Source organism: Ornithorhynchus anatinus, chromosome X2, assembly GCF_004115215.2.
Source record: "Ornithorhynchus anatinus isolate Pmale09 chromosome X2, mOrnAna1.pri.v4, whole genome shotgun sequence".
In the NCBI taxonomy this organism is placed as follows: domain Eukaryota; kingdom Metazoa; phylum Chordata; class Mammalia; order Monotremata; family Ornithorhynchidae; genus Ornithorhynchus; species Ornithorhynchus anatinus.
The window spans coordinates 12,466,515-12,484,224 of NC_041750.1; the positions used below are offsets into that span (position 1 = coordinate 12,466,515).

The following is a 17,710-nucleotide window of genomic DNA, read 5'->3' on the forward strand; positions in this document are numbered from 1 at the left end:
TGATCTAAATTTAAATGTTAGGTAATAGAGTAATTCACTTTCAACACCCCCCTCCCTGTCCCCCTATAAAAGAAAAAAGCGGGGAGTCGTGTTCAAGAAAGTGCTAATCAAGAGGGGAAGATAAAGATTTGTCCCAGAGGGGGAGTCATTCTCAAAGACCCGTTGACTCCCTCAGGTGGAACTGGAATGGACCTGGAGAGGCCATTTATACACTTTGTTCCCCTCTCCCTTGCCCACATTTCTCTTTTTTTCACGGCTGCAGAAAAGGCTGCTGCTCACATGCCCCCCTCCCCCTGTCTTCAATAATAAATGAAATGGTTAAAAAGAAGGAAAGAAAAGGCAGCGATTCATACCCGGGCAAAGTGTGGGGATTTATTATCAAGGCAATTACACTGAGGAGGCTTCCAGGAAAATAACTCTGAGGCATTTGCTCTCGTTATGTTGTTCTGCTAAACAACAATTACAGCTGTTAATAATGGCGCGGAGCAGAGAGAGCGAGCCCGGGAGGGAGGGGCCCCGTCTTGGGAGCCCTGCCCAAGGTGCTTATCAGCCCAGCTCAGGAGCCAGCGCCACTGCCAGCTCCTGGCCGGAAGACTGATTTCCACAGTTTGAAAAAGAAGGAAGGCCCTAGAAATACCATTAAAATGGTGGGCTGGGGGGAGGGGGCAGGGGAAGAGAAGGGGGAAGTTAAAAAGATCCTTCTAAATGTGGCACCGTATTTCCTTGCAGCTTCATGTGCTTGTACTCGCATCCTTTTTGGTGAATTCCATGTTTTCGGTTTTTCACCCTCCGAAACATTAGCTGTAGCTTTCGGGGGTGTGAACAGGAAAGACAACCCTGATTTATCCAGGTGGGGCAGAGATGAAGGCTCAGCTTTCCAGGCTAGGCTTTGGTCTCAGATGGCTGAAGAAAGAGAAGCGAAATCTGGATTTATTTTTCTAAATGCGCGGGAGTCTGTGTGTGCATGTGTAAATACAAAGAGGCACGTACGGAATTGTTCTGGAAGCAAATATTGCTTACCCTGGAGGGAGGGCGCAGGGACTGGAGAAGACCAACGAGATCCTCTTGCGTGGTTTTGCCCCGCTTCTATAGAACAGAGCTGACCAGGACTGCTGCAGACAGGGGCTCTCACCTATCCCCCAACCTGCCCTAGGTGCTACAGTGCCTATTCTGGGTGAAGGGGGCATGGCAGGGCCGGACAGAGCAGGGCAAGGCAAGGATTCCATCTTCTCCACCACCTCGCCCCAACTCTTCTGAGCAGCACAACATTCAAAGGAACACGCCCTAGAAATCGAGGTCCTCCAGGTGCTCCTCCTCCCTTCCCTCGCCCCCATAGCTTCATCCCGCACGTTGAGCTGTTGGGGGAGGGAAAGAGGGCCGAAGGAGATCGATGACCTCTGGATGCAAAGAATGGGAAACAGGAAACGGTATCTCCAAGATGCGGGCTGCGAGCATTGTGAGGGAGGCTCCAGGGCAGGGGGCGGGGAACCATGGTATGGGAGCTGAGGGCTGAGGGGTCGGGGTAGAGGGATTCCCCCCCGAGCTGAGGAGGAAGGAGCGGCCTTGCCAAAAGCGAGGCCTCTTTGAAGTCGGAAATTTGGACCTTTAAAAGCAGATGTTCCAGTGGCCAGAGAGATCTCCAACGGTCTCCAGCTGCAGCTTTCATCAGAAACTTGTGATCCTCTCGGCCCTTGGGAAGCCCTTATGGAACTCTGCGCTGGTGTGTGTGTGTGTGTGTGCGCGCGCGCTCTTGCTATTGTGTATGCTAGTATGTGTGAATATGGGGGGAAGGGTGTGGAGGTTATATACGCCGATACGATTGTGTTGTGCTCCCACGTCTGTAGGAGAGGAAAGATGTCGATGAAGAGAGGGGAAGGAGGTGAAGAGGTGGCAGCCGAGCAGACAGACATCTCAGGAAACGGTCAGGTGCCGCTCTCCAGGAAACCCTGGACCCTGATTTCCCCTGAGAAAGAGCAGCCCAGGGTATAAACTCTGTTATGTCCCCTTCGGGACGGCGCCCCGACCCTGAGCCCTCCCTGCGCAGTCTGGCAGGAGCAGGCCTGGAATCAGACCGGGACCCGCCCCCTGAAAGGCTCCTAAACCCCCTCCCTCATGTCCCTCCCCGGGCACGGGGGTGGGTTGGCAGAAGGCAAGTACGGGCTGCCGGGTGAGTCACAGCAGATGCGGAAGCGGGGGTCAGAGGACCGAATATCTTTAGAGTTGTGGCAAGTCACTCGCCTCTCCCCACTTGGAAATCTGGTTTATCCTGCGAGACTTCGCCCAGTTTCATTAATGTTTAACCGGCCCTGCTATCCCTCCGTCTCCCCGGCGTGTTGCACCGCGGAGTGGGTCCTTCTCGAGCTCCCGAAACCAGGACAAGGGGAGCCCCGAGGAGAGACAAGAGGAGCCGGCTCTGCTCCCATCTGCGTTGACCCCGCTCCCCAGTGGGAAGAGATAGGGCACTGGGGGAAGTGACCGGTCGATCCCGTTAACAGATGTGCAATGCCCGGGTAAACACGGGAAGCTGTCGCCCATCAATCTTCTCCTCGCCCCCGCCGCCCCCAAATCCGGGCTGGATTCCCCGCCCTCTCCCTCCTAGCTCCGGACTCTTCACTTGTCCGGCCTCTGAACCCCTCCTGAGAGCTCTTGCGGGACACAGATTTCCTTCTTTCAACCACATTTCTGGGAGAGGGAGAGAGACCCCCGGCCCCACCTACCCTTTTATCCGGGCGCTCCCCGATTCCGAACCCCCTCGCTTGCTTTCCGTTTTGCCCCGCCCCTGAGGGTCCCAGATTCCGGGGTTCCCTAACCAGCGGGGATAAGAATTGGGGGGACCGAGTGGCGGGAGTCAAGGGAGTAGATTCGCGAGGCTGCGCCTCTAGTGTGTGCCCGGAAGGTGTGTGCCCGCAAGGTGTGGGCCGGCCCGGGTGCAGAGAAAATGCGAATCTTAATCCTAGGTGGACGTGAATGGACAATCGATCTCATTTATTTATGTAACTGCAGTCATTTACAGAACTGAGCTCACATATCAGAGAAAATTCATTTAAATGCGAATTCTAGCTATAATCAGGGACATACTATATGTACGTCAAAACGTGGGACAATCATATATCGCAATAGCCAGAAATAGCATATAAGAGCGTGTCTATGAACAGACAGATGTGGGTCTGGGAATCCAAGTATAAATTCATATTACAAACAAGTTATATATAGAAATATCGGCGTTTATTAGGCATGTATCCCTCTCTAAGGATGTATACTGGGACTTTAACCTCTGGCCTCCCAACACTGTCCTCTCTTCCCCTCCCCATCCTACTCCTGTTCTTTTTTCCACTCCTCGCCCGACAACGACGCCACAGTTTGCCTTTAATCAGAGAGCCCAAAATAACTGCCTCTCCCCCACACCCCTTCCGCGGGCTGCGGATGAGAAGGCGAAAACTCGACCACAGAGAGTCGCCTCCCTCCCAGTTCAAACCAGTGTCTCACTCGGGAGAAGAGGAAAATGTGTATCGGAGCGGAGGGGAAGGAGGGTTCAAGCAGTTGGAATTGGCCAGTGGAACTGGCTCTTTCCCCCCTCCCCCATCCCCACCCCAATCCCGCAGTGGCCCCAGCGGGTGGTAAAGTTAGAAGTTCAAGGTGTGTCCAGAACGCGGAACTTTTCTAACAAATCGCTAATTAAAAGGAGTCTCGAAATTCCCTCCTTCCTCTTCCTCACCCCCACTTTTTCCACTTCTTCCAAGTACAGAAGCACGGTTTAGCAAGAGGAGGGGGGACCCAAACGGAACCCAATGGTGTCATACAGGTGACTTTGTCTTCCGGGGAGACCCAGCTAGTTTTTCTAGTGTTCCTTTTTTCAAAGATTTGGAGGTTGTTATTGATACTCTTTTTCAATTCCCAGAGGCTTTGAAAGACATAAAAAACCTCCGGTTAAACTTTTTCTGACCCGGGACGACGTGGTCCCGTTCATTTGATTACTCAAGTTTCACCTCCTTTTTTGATTTTGCTTTTTTTAAAAAAAAAAAATCCCCTCTGTTCCCACCTACTCTGTCTGGAAGTTTCTTAGAAAATCCAAGGGTCGGGAATTGACCCGATGCCCAGAGCCCGGGGTCGGGGAGGAGCGAAGGGGTTCGGAGCGAGCGGGCAATCCGGAACTTGGTTTTAGCAAGGCTCCCCGACCGTATCTTCCCTTCCTCTCTTGGCTCTATTTCTTGGTGAAATGTGATTTAAATAAGTTCTCACCACAAGTGAGAAAGAGTTTCATGAGAAAACGTGCAAAGAACGATTCCAAAGCTATTTGCTTCTTCAAAAAATGACAACTCCCTTGTGGGGAATAGGATGGGGACGAAAGGGGTTCGTTTTATTTAGGATCTTGCGTCAAAGAAGGTTTTTTAAAGAGTTTTAAGTAACTTGGAAAAGTAAGAGATAATAATGATTTTGATATGGTAGAGCAGATGAAAATCATCTAAATTCAAAACCAATGTCTTCCTCGAGTTTTTCTTTGTTCCGAGAACAAAATGATCTCCTCATGTGAAAACGATGAGTTAGAAAAACTTCTGTTAACCCAAGGCAATATCAGACGAACCGTTCGCGGTTCGTTTTGCCAAACGCAGCATCTCGCCGGGGAGGGCACCATTTCAATCCAGGGAAAAGGGTCCCAAAAGTTTCTCCTGTCTGGGGACAAGAGTGGACGAGGAGTCGGAGAGAGAAAAAGTACAGATACGCTTTCCCATCGCTCTTCACCTTCCCTTCAGTGGGTGGAAATCGGAAGGCCGTGGCCGTTGACTTTACCCCCTCCTTCACACACACACACAACACCCACACACACATGCAAGCTAGAGGAACCAGGCGCTTCTGTTTGGCTGCGACTATCAAAGTCACTTTTTATTTTGGTTCCCATCGACTGCCAAAGTCTTATTTAAACCAACACATTTTAGTTTCTCACATTTTAAAGCATCATCTGGGGCCCATTGTATAGAAAATCGATTCGCAGAAATTGCCACGGTATTTGCTTTACAGTTGATTGTTGTAAAAATCGAGAAATCTATAAGCAAAGCTGGGCTGGAGAAAAGATTTGGAACCCAGAGGCAAGCTGGCCCAGATAACTTGGGGCTTTTCCATACTGTAGTTGCTAAATAAATCACTTTCCGGGCGCTCTGGTCTTATAACGAGCTGGGGCCCCCTGGTCTCCGAAAGATGGCTGAGTCTATTCGATGTTTCGAATTGCGGCAACTTTAATAGACGCAGAACTTGAGGGTTTAGCTCTTCGGTTTGCAACTATCCATAAAAATGTTACTTGTATGTACCCCTAGAGGATTAGACCCCGCCGAGAATGGTGATTTGGGAAAAGGGAAGGGCGGCTACGTCCTCACCCTTTCCCTCTTCCTCCCTGCTCTTCCCCCCACCCCCGCACCCCATAACCCTGCCCCACTTTGTACACTTATTTCTATTTCATTGTCTGAGCTGAAAGAAAAAAGGAATCCCTAAAAGCCACGTGTGCCTCTCGTGTTCCCGCTTAGTCCGACCAGGACTGACCCCCTCCCAACAGCAGGAAGCCCAAATTTTATCCCCCCACCTACAACTACCCTTCCTGCTTGCCCCTCTCCCCCACTTCGCCGAGAGCTAATCGGCCTCCGAGGGAGGTGCCATATCTGGAGAAAGACTTCCCGGAGCCCCGGGAGGGCGGGAGACGTAGAAGAACGAAAGTGCCTTCACGGTCTCCGCTCCTCTCCCAGTTATCGCCCCCAGGAGACGGAGCCCCTCCCCTTCTGCCTACGGAGGACGCGGGACCGAACTCGGGCACTGACGGAGAAGAGAAGCCAAATACGGTTCAAGGCTCCCTGGCTGGAATTCCACACACTCCCAGATAAAACTGGTACTAAACTAAAAACCACAGCTATAAAACAATGAACAATCGCATCATTGTCCTTTTGGCTCCCGCACAGGCTATTAAGCGAGTTCGAGTTGCTGTTGCTAAAATCAGTGCCGAGCCAAGTGAGAATCAAAGTTTCACTCTCCCAGCCCGCTGGGAGAATACAGCTGAATACAGTTTTAAAGAAACCTTTAAAGAAAACCCATCAGCCTTCTCGCCCCTTGTGTTGCTGACATGTCTGTACTGTTTCTGACCTCACCCAGGGTTCTGTCTCTCTCTCTCTTTCCCTCTCTTTTTCTCTCTCTCTCTCTCTATGTTACTTTCTCACTTTCCCCTCTTTTGTTCTCTCCTCCACCGGGTTTTGTTAAGGGAGAGGCGGGGGACGCCCAAACCTGAGCTGGTTCCCGATTTCCCCGTTGTTTGCCAAGTTGACTGCTTAGCTTTGGAGGACAGAGAGATGAGGATTAAATAGAGAGAGGAAGCTCAGAAAAAGACAGAGAGGGAGAGAAAGATCAATAGGGTACAGCTGTCGAATAGAGAAAGAGCAAAGAAAATCAAAATCGCCTTCAACAACTACATTCAAACTAATTGTTGAGAGGTTTCCAATGTCGGTTCCAAGCTCCGCGGGCTGGCGGGCTGGTGGGCTGGCGGGATGGCGGGCTGGCGGGCTGGCAGGTTGCTGCTTCCTCGCCTTTTGATTTTCTCTTTAGCAAATCTACTGCGGTTACAGTTTGAGGCTGGAACGAGGGTGTCAGAAGTCAAAACAGCAGATAAAAAGATGTAAACAAACTCTCTCCACTCCCGAAAATGGTCTTTACAAAAAAAAAAAAAATGTAGACCCGACGCATTGTGTGGTTAGATTAAATTTCGGATCCTTTCGATTTCGAGTTTTGGGGGGAGGGATCATGAATTCATTTTGAACCGAGGCTCGTGGTATTTTTTTAATTGCCACCATTTATTAAAATCCAGCTGTAATTAAACTCTGTGGGGAGTAGGGGGCTGCCGCTTAATTCCATTTACATGATAGAAATCTAATAAGGGTAGATTGCAAAGAACAGAGAACTGTGAATCTGGTTGGCTCACACTGTACCGAGGAGTCGCCTGGAAGGAGCGGGGAAGACTCGGATCGGGGTCGAGGAGGTGCAGGGGGTGGGTGAGAGCGGGGAAGAGGGACGGAGGGGAAGGAGGGATCAGGGTTGGGAACGGAGACCTCATCCAGAGAGAAGAAAAACTGAGAGGAAAAAGTAGCACATAAAAGGAATAGCAATCAAATAAGACAATTTCCACGTTTTTCGAAATGAGGTATTGGGCTCCTTGTTCAGGGTCACGCTGCATTCCGGGAGCCGAGTCGGAATTCGAACTCACATCCCTAGGGTTGGCTGGTTTCTCTTCTTCGTGCTTCTTCTCGGATAGAAATCTTCAGAAAGAAACAGGTTTATGTAGGCCGGGATTTCGGGAAAGGTGGAGCCCCCGTGGGGTTTATGTAATGGGCATAGGAGGAGACCAGTAAACTACATGGAGTTAGGGGGTTTGGGTCCCAAGAAGTAAATTCATTGCCGCCCGCACCCGAACTCCTGACGCCTGTCCTCCTCCACCCCACCGTCTACCACCGACTGCCTCGCTTCCTGAATGTACTAGCCCACCTCACTAAAGAATCCGTGCTCCGATTCTGGCCTCTCGGAGTCGCAGACCAGCCTCTCGCATTTTGGGGACCCTGATGCGTAGTATCCACGGCCCTGCTCCCTTACGGTCGTCCCGCCCCGTCCCGTCCCGTTCCCCTCCTCCTCCCCGCCCCCCCCAACACACATACACTCCCTCCCCTCCCCTTCTCTGCTCAGCACATTTGCCTGCCTTTTGCCTAATGATATTGCATCGATCGGGCAGCAGCGTTGGGGTGTTGCAGAGTGGAAGCGCGATCGCATTGCTCAATTATATTTTACTAATTACTAAAAGGCCTCTCGCCGAGCTTGGGGGAGGGGAAAAAACGAAGGGAGGGGCGGCCGGTTCGGAATAGATCCGGAGCATAAACCCAGAGACATTCAATGCGAGGAAGGGAATTTGGGGAGGGTGTCTGGATTGACCCAGCAATCGGGTGACCTTTTGTGTCCATGCCCTCACCAATATCCAAGTGCCAGTACAAGCCATCACAAACACTCACCAGATCAAGAAATGGAAACACGGTATACAAACGTATGCCAGAAAATGCATACAAAGCTGCAGTCATATACTCTCGCACAGGCTCACGTGTATATGAGCGCATGCCAGACAAGTTCAGGAACTACACATACAGCCCCAGTCCTTGACTCGCCCTCCTACTCAGGACGCCTGACTGGTGGCATCCCTGGCACCTGCATTCTCCTCTCAGCCCCACCCCCAGATCTGACAAGTGCCCTTCCCTTGATGCCCCAGTAAATAGCTAAGGATGGCAAGGGCTTCCGGCTGTGGGTGTCTGCTTCTCTGACTTAATAATAATAATAATGTTGGTATTTGTTAAGCGCTTACTATGTGCAGACCACTGTTCTAAGCGCTGGGGTAGATACAGGGTAATCAGGTTGTCCCACGTGAGGCTCACAGTTAATCCCCATTTTACAGATAAGGTAACTGAGGCACAGAGAAGTTAAGTGACTTGCCCACAGTCACAGAGCTGACAAGTGGCAAAGCCGGGAATCGAACCCATGACCTCTGACTCCGAATCCCAAGCTCTTTCCACTGAGCCACGCATGAATATCGTGTAGGGGCATTGTGCCGTTAGGCAAGAGTCCTGCGGGGCAGTTTGGGATTTAAGCAAATGGAGAGTTCGGGGGCTGGGGAGAGAAAGGAAATAGCAGGCGCTCATCTTGGAGTAAATTGGATAGATTTACTCAGGACGAGGTCCACGCGACATTGTGAGTTAAAAGCTAAAAGAGCTATGGGTATGGTTGTCCTGGCATAGATCCAGGCCTGACAGTTAACCCATTATATGTGCCAGCCTACCAGCAGCCAAGATTTACAGAGATCTGGGATGGATAGGGCCAGATCAAGATAAGACATGGAGCAGCACCAAAAATGATGGCTGTGAGAGGGACCATGACCCTTCAGAAGGTAAGGGTCTGGTGAGTTGGACTGAGCTGGGCCGGGCGGAGGCAGGGCCTGGTGCAGAATCCAAGCTGAGCCCTCTCCAGCCGAAGCCAGAAATTTCACTTCAGCTCTCATGCCTCCAAATGAGATTATGAAATCCACTGGATACAAAGATGGATTTTTTTCTACATAAATCACGGTGTATTGATAAATGAAGGGGAAAATCAACACCACCCTATCGGGATCCCGAGTATAAGCAACGAGAGACCAGAGAGAAGCCACTCTCTCTCTCTGCTTTTCCTCTCTGGTGCTGTCACATCCCTCAGCGAAGGATGCTCCCACGCCGAACTCCCCTCGCAAGTTCAGCCCCTAAAATATTCGAAAATTTAGTCCCGTCTCTACTATTGGAGAATAAGGCCTCACGTTCTTCCACAAGTGTAGAGAAGATGTGGGACTTACCAATCAATCAGTCAAACAATTAATGTTATTTATTGAGCGCTTACTGTGTGCAGAGCATAATACTAAGTACTTGGTTCGGGTCCAAAAGGAAGAAGGATCCAGGGACAATGCTCAGTTAAGCCTTTGGGGGAGACTTTGAGCCTGGGTCTGCAAACAGGCCCCGGATCGTGCGCCCTCCTGGTAGTGGCGGGCCGGAGCCTTTCGGGGGTAGACTGCCTCCTGCTGATAGGCCAAGTAATCCCTTCCTTCATTTTGCTCGCTCGTGCCTAGGCAGGAGAAGAGACAGGGGCCCCATCCAATCTGTCCCTCGCCAACCCTTCACCATCCGGAGCTCTGGGCCGCTCTGAGGGGTTGCTCAAGGACCAAGGAGCGGGAGGGAGGAGGGACTTCTCCAGCACGGAAATCAGAGTAAAAGGACCTGACTGGGAACTGCCGTGGAGTCAGCCAGGGGCCTCGGAGTTCTATGGCGGTCACAGCCTGCCCTCCCTGCCCCCCTGCCCTCTTTATTTCAAGTTCTGGCTGAAGGGGAGCGGGGGGCAGTGTTTTTACATCACAGATATCCACCCCTCCCCTCCAGCGGGAATGGAAGAGTTTTGTTAACTGAAGTTGCCAAAACTTTTCCATCTGTACATCGATTATTTTTGTCTCTCCCTTCCATTTCCAATCAGCCGGGCATTACTCTGTACTCGAGGATCAATCAAGCCAAGTACATTCATTCAATCATCTCTTGCTCTTGCGGACGAAACGTCTCCTCGTGGTTCACACTGCATCTCCCAGACTCTGCTGGGGTGGAGACGGGTACCGGGTAAGCGCTTCAGGCAGGGCTCCAGCTCCTAGCTCTAGTTGAGGAGGACATGGACAGGAAAGGGACCGGGGAAGGAGGAAGAAAGGGAGAGGCTCGTCACGACATTTCTGGGGCAGGTCAGGTTTCTCCAGCCTCAGTCTCTTCGGGGTAAACTAGAGCCCTGGCCTGAAACGCTGGAGTTTCCTCTGATGGAGTTCGAGCTGGAACAGGGTCCTATTTGATTTACATATTCAATATATTATTATATATCACTATAAATATATAGAGATATTCAGCTATTTCATCCTGAACCATTTGTACTATTTCCTGTTATAACCCTATTGTTCCACGGACTAAGGCTATTTGTAAATAATATTTGTCACTCTGTCTACCCAATTAGATGGTGAACTCCTAGAAGGCAATAATTGTGGGACTTGTGATCTATTGTACTTTCCCAAACGCTTAGAACAGTGCTTCGTATTCAAAAGTGGTTGACAGCTGCCTTGCTGATGATGATAAATGTAAGGCCTCTTTTCCTTCCTCTTTTCCCACAAAGATAGGGGACTTGTTCGAGTTCGTGTAAGGAAAATGAGGGAAATGTATTTATAACCGAGAGGACATCCGAGAGCTGTGAGCTCTGCCACTGAACTTGCTGTGTGACCTTGGACAAATTGTTAACCTCTCTGAGCCCCTATTCTCCCACCCCGGTCCCCTCCTTCCTTGAAATGGAGGTAGCAATACCGAGCAATGTCCTCGGGCTGCGGTGGATCAGAACACGTTCAAACAGTAGCAATAGCAAGGTGGTTTGCGGAAGGCGGGGGTGTGTATGAAGGGGGGGGTCCTTTTTTTAACCTGAACTACCCAGATAATCGACTGGATTTCATTTTACCTTTGGAAATAAAGCCAGAAGGGGGAGAGGTGACTAGTGACTAGCCAACAAAATCATTACCAGGCGATTTTTCTATGTGAGAACTCAATCTTTTCGGTCGGTATTTGCAATTAGCTTCGGCCAGACCAGAAACCTTTTCTCCCAGCCTCGTCAGTTCCCAGCTAAGATTCTTCAAAGTAATATGGGCCCCCTCTCGGGGCTTCTCCAGTTCTACAACTCTAAAAATCAGGAACACTTCGCAAAAGGCAAGTTATGGAAGTTTGGACCATCCACCGAAACTCCACAATTACCATTTGTGAGGATTTAGGATTAAGAAAATAGAGCGACCGTTTCAGAATCGATCCATAGTCTTTGCGATCCCCGAATCCCGCTGATTTCCCTTTTCTATTGGCTCTGAGAGTGGGGCTCTGGGATTCAGGGTGAGCTTCCTGAACTTGCCCTTTTTGATTTGAAATGCGTGTCAAAAAGGATCAGCTTTCTCAGCCTGCTCTACGAGCAAACTTCTCTGAAAGGAGTGAGAAAGAAAGAAAAATAAACCTCTTTCTGAATATTTGTCATCCTGTGTAGGTTGTTTAGCAGGCACATCTATCGACAGAGACACTACGCAGAGACTCACTGCCCACTTACATGGACCAGAAGTGTACCTGATACTCTATGGTCAGTTTATGCTTGCAAAGTGAAGTGGCTATCTAAGGCAATGATTCAGATTTTTTTTAAAACTTAACTTTTCCCTCCATTATGTGAATATTTTAGGCAAAAAAAAATGATTTTGGATTCTCTACTTCACTCCGTAAGAATACCCCTGGCGTTTGAAGGTATGAACTAATCCATACCATTTCTATTTTCGGATGTTCTTACAGGTATAAGGATGTAATGATAGCATAATATTGTATACATACATACCTAGACTGTTTCAGTAGACATGATGAATGCATGTAAATGTCAATTGTATGTACTTTTGAACACATAAATGTGTATGTATACAGACTAGTCACATATATTTTAGTTACATGGGAGGCAGCCTGATTAGGAGTCAGGAGACCCGGGCTCTAGTCCTGACTCTTCCACTCGCCTGCTTTATGCCCTTAGGTAAGTCAGTTAACTTCTTTGTGCCTCCTCAGTTTCCTCCTCTGTAAATTGGGAATAAGACACCGGTTCGCCATTCCTCTTTGACTGTGAGCCCCATATAGGACAGGGACTGTGTCCAACATGATTATCTTGAATCTATCACAGTGCTTGGCACGATGCGAGCACTTAAAAACCACCATCATCATTATTAGATACGCATTTACAGTATTTCGTATCAGGTTATACAAAATCTAAACACAGAGGACTGGACTACACGAGCCAAGCAGAGAATTGAGGCAACTATACAGAATAGTTGAATTCCCAGCACATAGCTTTTGCGTAAATTATCTGGATTCTCTCTCTATTTCAGATGAAGAGCCATCTATGGCTTGAGTTGTTGCTTCAGTTCTTTGCTTTATTTCGCTGGTGGTGTTCTGACCACAGAGGCATAGATGTATGGAAATATTTCTGCAAACGTATGCATACATAATATCCGTCTCTCTCTTCCCTTCCTAAAAACCCCATCCATCCAGCACCTGGGACAGGGAAACTTTCTGGCCCTGAAGGCTTGGAGGCCTGGGGGCTTAATTGAAGTGTGTCATCTTCTACCTAGTTTTTCATGGAATGGTCCCTGGGTCAAAGTAGGATCACTTTCTTGCTTGCGTTCTCCTCGGTATACGCACTTACAAACCCCTTGTCCTTTCAGTGTGCATGTGTGTATATTTATGTATTTGTGCATGTACATATGCATTTTTTGGTACACTGTTGCTCTCTAAAACAAACAAAAACCCCTTAACACATATGCATGCATCCACATGGACTAATTCAAGACTCAAACTGCATCCCTTGAACAAAGGTGCAGATATCCAATGAGACAAACACATGAGAACCCAAGTTTATATACTCTCTAAATACAACTATGAATTCAGAAAAATATGTAAATGTGCCCAGCCTTCAGATTATAGGGTCTAGAAATATGTTTTAAAGGGTGTAATTCTATAACTTAGAGTTGCACACAGACTAGGAAAAATCTATCTATCCGTGTGTTTAATGTGCATGTCTATATAGAGGTGATTATATATGAAAGATATGGTGGCGATGGGGACGACACACATATTGAGTAAAGCTAAATTTCTCTCTCGATCTCTCTCCCCTCGCCCTCTCCCCTCTCCCTTTTCTCTCTATTTCTCTTCTCTCTCTCTCTTCTTTGTACACAAGACCAACAATCTTCAACTCCAAAGACCCAGATTCAGTATAGTAATCAGTCGTTTTCTATTTTCCAGTGTACTAACTCGAGTCAGCCTACTGGCACACGCAGACACGCTCACACATTTACACACGCACACACACACATACACAAAAGCAGACCCATATGTCGGGTGCCCGGGAAAGGGGGGAGGGGGGAGGAGCCAAGAGCCAGCTGTGTCCATAAAATCCAGAAGTGCATTTATTTTCCACTTGCCTGTTGCCATCAAGTTCTAGTTTTGCTAGATAGACTGGAAGTTGGGGGGTGGGGGGCGGGGGGGAGAGCAGGTGCCAGTGGGGAAAGGGAGGGAATGGGGAGGGGGGGAGAGAGAGAGAGGGAGAACGAAGCTTGATGAGCCCGGGAGATGCTGACGTCAGGCTGTGCTGGCTGTGAGGCCGAGGCTGGCAGGAGGTCTGCGATTCCCAGGCAAAGCCGCAGCCTCTCTCAGCACTCGCGGCGTAGGGCGGCCACATCTCAGCCCGGGGAAGCCGAGGAGCCCGGCCAGCGGAGCGGAGCGTGCACTGGGGCGCGAAGCCACGGGGACGCGGGGGCGCGGCGACCGGGGCCAACCAAGCCGGCTGGGCCGAGGGAGGAAAAGGCTCCCGGAGGACGGGGCCGGGGAGCCGGTTGGGGGAGGAAGGGAACGAGGGAGGGAGGGAGAGAGGGAGGGAGGCAAGGAGAGACGGACGGAGCAAGGAGGGCTGGGGAGGGCTGAGGAGGGCTGGGGAGGGGAGGGAGCGAGCCCGAGAGCCAACCTCATCAAATCATGCTAGATTGACTGCAAGCAGGATAAATCGATGGCTCGGGCTCGGGATCTGAATTAATCTGGGAAGAGCGAAGGGGGGCGAGTGGACAGCGCCGGGAGCTGGCATGGAACTTACCATGGAGAACCTGGGGGGCCTCCACGGAGTGGCCCACTCCCAGGCGGGCGAGCTCATGAGCTCGCCCCACGGGCGGCAGGCTCCGCATCGGAACCTAGTGGCCCACGGGCGGCCGGCCATGGTGTCCAGCATGGCCTCGATTCTGGAGGGTGGCGAGTACCGGCCGGAGCACCCGCTGTCCGCCCCGCTGCACCCGGCCATGAGCATGGCGTGCGAGTCGCCGTCGGGCATGAGTTTGAGCGGCACCTACACGACGCTGACCCCGCTCCAGCACCTGCCCCCCATCTCCACCGTCTCCGACAAGTTCCACCACCACCACCACCACCCCCACCACCACCACCAGCGCCTCCCGGGCAACGTCAGCGGCAGCTTCACGCTCATGAGGGACGAGCGCAGCCTGACCTCGGTGGGCAACCTGTACAGCCACTATCCCAAGGACATGACCGGCATGGGGCAGCCCCTGTCCCCTCTCTCCAACGGCCTCGGCACGTTGCACAACTCTCAGCAGCCGCTAGCGCCCTACGGTCCCGGCGGCCATCTGGCCAACGACAAGATGCTGTCGCCCAACGGCTTCGAGACTCACGCGACGATGCTGTCCCGGGGGGAGGATCCCCTGGCTCGGGGATTGGGGGCGCCCGGCGCAAGCATGATGCCACCGCTCAATGGCATGCACCCGCACGGGCATCACCCAGGCCAAGGCAGCGGCTCGCTCCTGGGCGAGAGGGAGCGGCAAGCGGCCGCCTCGGGCTCACAACCTGGCGGCTCTGGCCAGGTGGAGGAGATCAACACCAAGGAAGTGGCTCAGAGGATCACGGCCGAGCTGAAGCGCTACAGCATCCCCCAGGCCATCTTCGCCCAGCGGATCTTGTGTCGCTCGCAGGGGACCCTGTCGGACCTGCTGAGGAACCCCAAACCCTGGAGTAAGCTCAAGTCCGGGCGGGAGACTTTCCGAAGGATGTGGAAATGGCTACAGGAACCGGAATTTCAGAGGATGTCGGCGCTGAGGCTTGCAGGTAGGGGGGGGTGTCTCACAGACCCCCCCAAAATCCCCTTGCCCCCTTACGAGCGGGTTATGGTGCAGGGCAGGTCCGGCTGGGGACACAACGGGTCGGGGGTGTGTGTGTGTGTGCGAGTGTGTGTGAGCGCGCGCGCGCCTCACGCTCCTCCCCTCACAGCTACCCCAGCATTCAGGTTTGGGGATGGGCAGGGGGCTAGGCGGGGGGCGAGGGTCCGCGCTCCGGATCCTTGATTCCCTCTCCCCCGGTCCCAGTCTTTGTGTCCCACGGAGAGAGGCCGAAACAGAGGCCTGCCCCGGCCAGGTGCCCCTTTCCGACCCCCTCCCCTTCCCGGGAGCCGGGGATCGGTATTGGATATGGTGATTCCGCGGGGGGGGAGGTGGGCCGGGGGTGGGGCGGGGGGCGAATGGAGGTGGGAAGGGGCGCGTCACGCGTTTCAAGTCTCGAGGAAAAAACTGCCGCCGAACAGGACAAACGAGGGTGCGGGATGGCAGAGGGAGCGTCTGTCTGTTTCCCCTGTTACACAAGGGACAGCTCCGACTCCCAGGAACAAAGGTCAGGAAGGAGGGCAGCGAATGCCGGGTCTGACTGGCCTTTGGACACCGCTGAATGATGAAAATGAATATCACACTTTCCGGTATTATTCCGGGGGGGGGGCGCAGGAGGCGGGCAGTATTAGTTCTCCACTCTGGGTTTCAGCAGCCCATTCCTACTCTTCCTGTTCCTTGATAGAGGCTCGACTGGGGCCAACTCAGCTGCTCTCCTCCCGTCCCCTCCCCCACGATCGATCCCATCGCTCCTTCATTTTACAAATGGCCCCGCCGATCAATTGGAGAAAAGGAAAGGAGAGGAGAGGAGGAAAGGGGGCGGGGGTGTGCAGAGGGAACGTAAGAAGACAGGAGGGCAAGGGAGCCGAGTAAAGGGGAGAGATGTGTGGAGAGAAAGGAGAGGAGAGGAAGGGAGTAGAAAGGAAGGGAGAGGAGAAAGAGGATTTGGGGTTTCCGTTGGTGGCGCTGGACCACCTATCCTCCTGCCTCGTGTCTCCGAGAGCTCCGCGACAAAGACGAGTCCTGCAGGCAAAGGTCTCCAAAAAGCCAAGGGCCCCGGAGAGTGATCAGCAGTGGTTGAGGGACAGCCACGGCGGGGAAGGAGAGAGGAAGAAATAGAGCACACAAAGTCTTTCTCATGCAGTCGCGTAGTCACAATAACACAGACTCAGTTTTACAAATACCCGGTGCACAGACAGACGGTAATCGCATACTCTGCATACACCTCTCTCTCTCTCTCTCTCTCACACACACACACACACACAGAGACAGAGAGAGAGAGTTCCGCTACCCTAGGGAAAACTCCCTGCCACTATCCCTCTAGCCCAGTTGGCCAGATCTAGCAAAATCGGCTGCAAAAATCCCACAAAGGCCCCCCCCCCACACACACACCCTCCTCCCCAGCAAAGATCTGGGTATGTTTTTCCCCCATCATGCCGAATCTTGCCAGGATTCAGGTGGGAAATTTCTGAGTCCAAATCCCAATTATATTGGACCCTATACTGGGGAAACCTCTCTCCCGCCATCCTTTACTCCAGGTGGGAAGATGGGGACCGTCATTCTGGGCCCTCCAGACAACCCGGGGCCGCTGAGCGGTCCGTGTTGGGCACAGGGTTCATTCAAACCCTCTTTTGGCCTTGCCAATTGGCTCCTTCTTCCCTGAAGGGGTAGGGGCTGGGGTGGGAGGGAGCTGGAGAGAGCCATCCTTCTTCCAGGAGGAATTTAGCCCCCTCCCCCCTTGCTTCCTTGCAAACCCGAAGACCATTGAAAATAAAGCACAGACGGATCTTAACGGCTCCGCATGGGGCGAGGATGAGAGGAGGGATCGTTTTGTTTTAACACGATTTTCCTCAATACTGTTTCTAAAAAGGATGATTCTTAGTCCCCGTTCACCTGAGCTGGAGCCTGACCCTAGCCGAGGATTTCTCCTGGGCGAGGAAGAACTCCGTCCTCGGTCCCCGACGAGTGTCCGAGCTTTATTTATGGAAGGATAGTTGTATTCATATGTATTTAGCACAATTCAGTTGCTCTTTAATTAGGGCTGGCTAGTGCCATTCTTTAGTCCCAGTCAATGCTCTATTGAAAAGCAGTTAATAGAATGCAAATCGTTCTTGGCTTTACAAGGTTCTGGTAAATAAAGATTTAAACACTGCCGCAATTGGCTTCTTAAGTACCCCGTTGTTCAATCTAATTGAGCAGTAGGTATTTTATTTCTGACTCGCCAAAATAAAATAAAATAAATAAATAAAGGGTAGGGAAAGTGAAGGATCCAGAGGGGTTTATTACAAATGAAATTCGGGGAGATTTTAAAAATTAAATAGATACCAGTAGAGAGCTATTTCTCAATCTATTCATGCATAGATAGGTTTAACACCTTCCCCCTCCCCCGGCACA

The 17,710-nt window shown here is 51.4% G+C and overlaps 1 protein-coding gene across 1 annotated transcript in view; it reads left to right on the top strand.

Moving 5' to 3' along the window:
* Positions 1 to 14,242: 14,242 nt before the first annotated feature.
* Positions 14,243 to 17,710, top strand: part of ONECUT3 (one cut homeobox 3) — a 113,054-nt gene continuing 109,586 nt past the window's right edge. The window contains exon 1 of the mRNA XM_029052557.2: positions 14,243 to 15,266. Coding sequence (XP_028908390.1) covers positions 14,243 to 15,266 — 1,024 coding nt within the window. The remainder of the gene's footprint in view (positions 15,267 to 17,710) is intronic.